General features: G+C 32.7%; 1 protein-coding gene across 1 annotated transcript; it reads left to right on the top strand.

The window, feature by feature from the left end:
- Window positions 1–2542: 2542 nt before the first annotated feature.
- LOC100250014 (uncharacterized) lies at window positions 2543–3951 on the top strand. The gene is made up of 2 exons (XM_002266225.4): window positions 2543–2775; window positions 3392–3951. Exons 1-2 carry the CDS (start codon window positions 2579–2581, stop codon window positions 3831–3833), a joined length of 639 nt encoding a protein of 212 aa, XP_002266261.1. The 5' UTR covers window positions 2543–2578; the 3' UTR covers window positions 3834–3951.
- The last annotated feature ends 2854 nt before the right edge of the window (window positions 3952–6805 follow it).

Below are 6805 nucleotides of genomic sequence, written 5' to 3' on the forward strand. Positions count from 1 at the left end.
TGATAACCCTTTTCTTCTTTTTCCCTTCCTGGTCTCCTCAAATGTTATGTGGGTTTGATGAGCAGGTACATGAAGCGGGTACTGAGTGAGCTCAAGCCTTCTGTGGGTTTGAATTTTTGCGATGGATTCCAAGCGACTTCTGTCTGCAAGCCTGTGGCTACTGGGGGTAAATTTCTCACATATGGGAAGAAGTTACCGAAGTATGTCACGTACGAGGGAGCTGCTCATACACCAGTTGAGTGGGGCACTTTTCATGAAGGATAAGAAGCTTAAGGTTGTGAACCTGTAGGTTAAAGAGAAAGTGGCCACTTGAGCAATCACAATATTAGTGCGCGCCTGCGCATGGATTACTGACCATCTCGAGGGGTTTCTCTGTTGCTTTGCTGAATTTCAATCGGATATTTTCCGGGGAACTTTAATGATTTGGTATTTGTTTGATTCATAAAAGGGTGCATATTGCTGCTTCACTTACAAGTTGCAAGGATATTCCGGTCGTTGAAAAGGCACTGAGGAAGTTTCTGTGTTGACTCAAACTCTGGCCATGTTGACATGTGGGTTCGGGTGGGCCAAATAACGATTCGATTCGAAGCTTCAAAAGAAGGGTATGATAGCTTTTGAAGTTTTGGCTCTTCACCTTTTGATCTGGCCATTATCATCCACTGATCCATGATAATCTAAATTAGTGCATACCAGAAACTTTTTAGCTTTTAACTTTGTTAATGCCCTGATTTCCAACCTGTAACCTGTAGAAGTCATTTCTCTCTGGCAAGAGACCAGTTCATAATAGGTTAAGAGTATTTGTATTTGAAGTTTTTTTTTTTTTTTTTTAACATATTTTTTAATCATTTATTAAATGTTTTTTCAGGAAATATTATAAATGTTTTTTCAGGAAATATCTTATGTTTCTTTAAATTTCATGGTAGAAGTGAGTTTTAAAATAAGTAACGGATTCCCAAGTATTTTATTGCTACTTGGTTGCTGAAAGAATTGCCGTTCAGATTGTCTGCGATGGTGGGCCAGCGGAAGAAAAATCAGTAACCTGCCTGGAATCTGGATGTGTTCAATTTTATACACAAAGGACAATGTTTTCGGCTGGTGTTGGGCGGCAGAATTAATGGAACTAAACCCACTGACATATTTGATTAATTCACGAAAATCAAAACTCAAATCCCTCTGTCTGCCTCTTATCAACCCATGGTTTGACAGGGGAATTCGGTCAACCTAATACTGAACCCGTCCACCGTGCACCATTTGGCAGCGGCCTTTTAATTTTCCCTTTTTTATATTTTTTTTTCTTCGTGGAGATGTCTTGTCAAGATAATTTGTTTTCTAACGCTCAAATTTTTATTTTTATTTTTAAATATATGATAGGAATAGGTTGAATAACAAAATTATTGTCAATAATCGTCAAAGTTGTCATGTGGACAGGAGTTGTTTTATTTTTTATTTTTTTATATATTACAAAACTAACATTGGTGATGTTGAATTTAAATTGATTTAAAAAAAATTAATTTCATTTAACTCTCCTTATTTTGAATAAATACATATAACTTCTAAAATCAACACCACAATCATTTTATTTTATTTATGTGAAAAACTTAAGAGTGGTAATTTGGGTTTTAAGGGTATTATATATATATATATATATATATATTTTCTTGTTTTTTACCCTTTTTGATGATGGCCTTAAGTTGCTTTAAAATTTTTTCTAAAACCAGTATCATTGATAATGATTTTAATAATAAAATTAATAAGAACTCATTTGTTAGTGATTTTAAAAAACCTTTTTAACTTTTTAATACTAAATTTTTATTTATTTTTCAAGTATTAAAAAAAAACTAAAAATATTTTTTATAATTATTATTAAACATACTCTAAAAGTACATTTGATAATTATTTTAAAAAGTATTTTTAGTTTTTATGATACTTAAAAGATAAAAAAATTTAATATTAAAAATATTTTCTAAAATTATTATTAAACATACTTTAATATTTGCTTTATTTAACTTCAAATGAAGCCGATAATGTTAATTGGCTCCAAAACATGATTTTGATAATTATTTAATTTATTTTGCGATCTAACCTACTCCTACCATATATACATCATCAATTGTGTGCCTCTTAAGGTGCCCCATTTCTTGGGCCAACCCTCACCTTAATTTGAACGTGACGCCCAAAGCCAACAGCCTAAAACAGTGAGCGACAACGATATCTATTTCAAAACCATTCACTGATTTTGATTCGATCAATACTATTATTTTATTTTTCTTTTAAATTACATTATCTAATTGAAAACTTGAAGTTGGTTTAAGGTTGAAAGGAATCCCGTCATCTGACGGATCTCAAATCTATTATCTTAAATATTAAACCGAAAAAGGGGCCATGAGGTCTGGGCAATCAGTATCTGGTGAAAGCGAAAGCCATGTGTGCTCCAAGCACTGACAATGAAATATGTGGGCGATAAACAGCGGGAGAAAAGTGACTTTTCTGAATGGTGGAATGGTCTTCAGTCTTCTGAGCCTCACTATTTAAGCAGTCGTGCTGTTTTACGAAAAAAACAGCAGAACAAAAGGTGAAGATGGTGAAGGTTTTGTTGGTATTGATAGCTTACCTAAGCTTTCTGGTGGTTTCAGGTCACGCCATCGACTCTCCGCAGTACACGGTTGTACACTCACAATCTGATTTCCAGATTAGACTCTACAGACAGTCCTCTTGGATGTCTGCTACCGTCCATGGCACCTCTTTCAACAAGTCCACGAAAGACGCCTTTCACAGGTTTCATTTTTTCTTTTCTGCGCCTTCATTTGTTTCCTGATAAACTATAGAAGAAGCAACTGACCCATGGAGAGAAGTTATACTTATACCCACCTGACAGTACTTTCTTTCAAGTGAAGTTGAACCAGAAACCCCTTCATCAGCACCCAATATAAGTCCTGAGCCAAGCATCGGAACAATAACAGTGGATAACATAAGACTAATCTTTAACATGGAACTAAAATCTTGATTTTTGGAAAGTCGGCATTTTTTTTGCTAACATTGATTTGCTGATATCAGTGTTTGTACTGGCATAGGATAAGCAAAGCTTAGATTGATTTGAAGTTTGGAGCTTGCATAGGGACATGCATGCTAATTATCTCTGTTTTGTTTTTCCCTGTTATTTGTCATTCTCGAATTCTTAACTGACCCGATTATAGAGGGCGTAAGTAATAGTTATAAAGACCCAAAAGCACAGAAGCAAATGGAGGTACATCAAAACAGTAATGTTGATGACAAGGATGGTGTCTCAATTTTCAACAATCAATCTAAGTGATTGGCCTTTAACCATGTGGATAATATGTGTGTTGCTTTTATCACTCTCTTCTCTCATCATTTGCTGTGTTATTGGTCTCAGGTTGTATAAATACATTCATGGTGCTAACCTTAACTCTTCCCAGTTTGCCATTACTGCTCCTGTTTTAACAAGCGTCACCCCATCAGCACTTGGGTCTGAATATACTGTGAGGTTCTTTTTTTCTCCAAAGTATGAGGAATCTCCTCCACAGCCCTATCCTGAGCTGAACTTGCAGTTTGACAAATGGAGAAGCCACTGTGTAGCAGTCAGAGTGTTTCCAGGGTTCGCCAAGGACGACACCATCAGCAAAGAAATAAAAGCTCTTGAGACCAGTTTGGATGATTACTTGTTTGGAAAATCAGCAGTTCTAGAAGAGAAGAATTCCTACACAATAGCCCAGTACAATGCTTCATATCATCCTACTGGCCGTGTAAATGAAGTTTGGTTGAATATTTCTGGTTTAACAGCAGAAGGATGTCCATCCTATGGAGGGAAATATTGATTAATTTGACTGTTGTGTGGTATTTCGAAATATCAAGGAATATGACGAAGCAGAAATAATGTAATTTAATGTAAACATGCCCGTATGAATTCAAGAAAGAGGGGAATTTCCTTGGTCATAGGAGTCTATTGGTATGTGGCTTGCAATCTTAATATGCACAGAAGATTAGATATTTGGCGTAAGTGCGTAACGCTGCTCTTGATTTATATATATATATTTCACTTAGGGGCTATATATGGTGCAAATTTAATTTAATGTAGAATTGAGGAAAGTACATAGTTTAGATATTATGGTAGAATGTTGGTATATTAAACATGCATTAGGTCTTCGAAATGGGTTAAGGAAAGTGATTAGGAAGCTTGAATAGTAAGTAGTGTTGAGTTGGTCTATTAAAGGTATTGTATTGAGGACATGAAATTAGAGTATAGGTGCGGTCAAAGTAATTCCTTTGGTAAAAGGTGAGTCTATTCAAATAAATTTGTATACTTATTTTTCAAATCTAATGGATTATTTATTTGATCCAATATACCCACAGTTTTAGACCTATGAAGGTTGTCATAGGTGAGTTCCACATACATCTAGTGTCCCTATCTTTGTGGATTCATGAAATTGCTTAGATTTATATATTCATCAACTTGGAAAATTGGAATTAAAAAGATTAATAAAGTAATTATAAAGAACAGACTAAAGTTTATGGATCTACCCATCTCTACCTATTGACCTTCTATTTTAGGTAGCTTTTAGTTTCAAGAAAGAAATTTCAATTCGAGATTATGTTGAGAAAATCAGACTAAATAAAAGTAATTTGAAATTTATAATAAAGGTAAACGAGCAGACATAAAGCCTTTCAACTATGTTTTTTATGGTACAAGTGCTAACAATTTTCGTTGGATAGAACATGTAAATACATTAAAGAAACTTAAGGTAATCATCAATTACATATGAGAGCACTTCTAATATGAAGTTATCTAATATTCAAATGTTTGTTATCAGGTATTTCAAAGCATCAAAATAAATCAGGATAAGACTTTTCTTGAATTTTATGTTGAACTAAGTGACACAATGAACCATAATTTCAAACTAGATGAGAAGATTCCAAACTTCAAAATATTTGGAAAGATTTTGAAATATCTTCATGAGAGATTTAAACCTAATTTTACTATCATAAAGAAAAGTAAAGATGTCGACTCTCTTTAAATTGATTAATTGATAATATTCCTTCAAACCTTTGAAATATCCTTTAAAGAAACCTAAGAGATCGGTCTTGAAAGTCTCTATGAAAGAGAAATTAGAATTTAATAATATAATTAAACTTATTTTTATTGATATTGAAATCTCTAGGTTTGTAAAGAAATTTAGAAAGTTTGTTCTAAAGAAAATTTTAAGGCTTCGTTTGATAACTATTTTTGAAAATAATTCTTAAAAACTGTTTTTGATAATAATTTTTAAAAACTGTTCTAAGATGTTTTGTAAAACAAAAGTGTATGTGAGAAGTTAAAATATTTTTAACGTGTGTTTAATTTTTTAAAATATGTTTTAAAAATAATTTTTATATTTAGTATTTTATTTTTAATTATTCTATATGTTTGTATACTTATTTTTAAAATAATTCTCAAAAAACAAAGTAAAAACAATTAAAAAAAAATTATATGAAAAAACCTTGTTAACATAAAATAAAAAATAATTTTTTGGTAATTAAATGTGTTTTCCTATTTTTTTTGTTTTAGAAAACAAAAAATTGTTTTTAAAACAATTGTGAATCAGACCCTTAAAAAGAGAAAAAAATATATATATATCAATAAACAAAGAGAAACAAGAGACTCTCATTTAAAATCAAATACATCAAATAATATAATTGTAGAGAAAAGGATGCATCGCCCTTAAATGTTCTAGTCATAGAAAGAATAAGATAAAGGTTGTATCCATGTTAAAGTTTTATGAAAAAAAAAAAAAAATCCAATTAAAGATTTAAAATTTTTTCCAAACTTTAATCCATTTACAAGTTGTTTGGGTTTTCAAAAACCTAACCTTGTTAAGGTTTAGATTAGATAAAAAAAAAAGTCAAGGATGCATTGACATCATTATAAATCAAGGATTTAAAAAAAGAGGGGGGCGGGGGGAATATTATAACACATCAACCTAACTAGTTACATAATCGTATTTTTTTATCTTTTTATTGTCAATCATAACACCCTTCTTTGGTCCAATTTAGACGATCATAAGAATTCCAATCAATGCAATGGATTGGAATTCTTCTGGTATCATTGGGACGTATATTACAATTGGGTTATTCTTCTATCAGTCACGCCTGAGTAATTCCTTGTTTCGATTAACATCTAATATCCAGTAAAGGTCTCGTGCAATAACCTTTCAAAGCAGCAACAACATTATTCTAGAATAGTGAGCCGATGTTCCAAAATTGTTACAAGGCAACCATTATTCCAAGGCTGTGGCATTCCAAAGAAGCATTATTCTAGAATTGAAGAGCAACATCAATTGTTCCAGAGTTGTAATAATAACCCTGGGCAAGAAAAAAATCCTAGCAAGGGCAGAGTGAGCGTACTCTCACCCGAGAAAGCTGGATTCAACCACATTTTTTCAAACACAATCACTATTAGAAATAACATTATCAACTTGAGATGTGAATCCTTGTGATTGATTCCTCTAAGGAGAGCAGTCACTGACGATTTTGAGAACACACACGCCTACATACACAATAAAAGGATCACACTGAACCGAAAGATGGAATATTTTGCCACAATTCCTGATAAATGGTAGAAACTCGACTTAGTATACCCAAGATCATTCGCAAAATCTCACTCTCCTGCATAAAAAGGACTATCTGTAATTGGCAGAAAACTAGCAGGACATATGTTGATTTAACCTTTCACCAGCATTTATGGTGGACTTGGTGTTCATTACCATAAACAAAGTCGGAGTAGGTCATTCAATGCGAGGCAGGGACGTGAAAA

The sequence above is a fragment of the Vitis vinifera genome, chromosome 1 (assembly GCF_030704535.1).
Source record: "Vitis vinifera cultivar Pinot Noir 40024 chromosome 1, ASM3070453v1".
NCBI lineage: Eukaryota > Viridiplantae > Streptophyta > Magnoliopsida > Vitales > Vitaceae > Vitis > Vitis vinifera.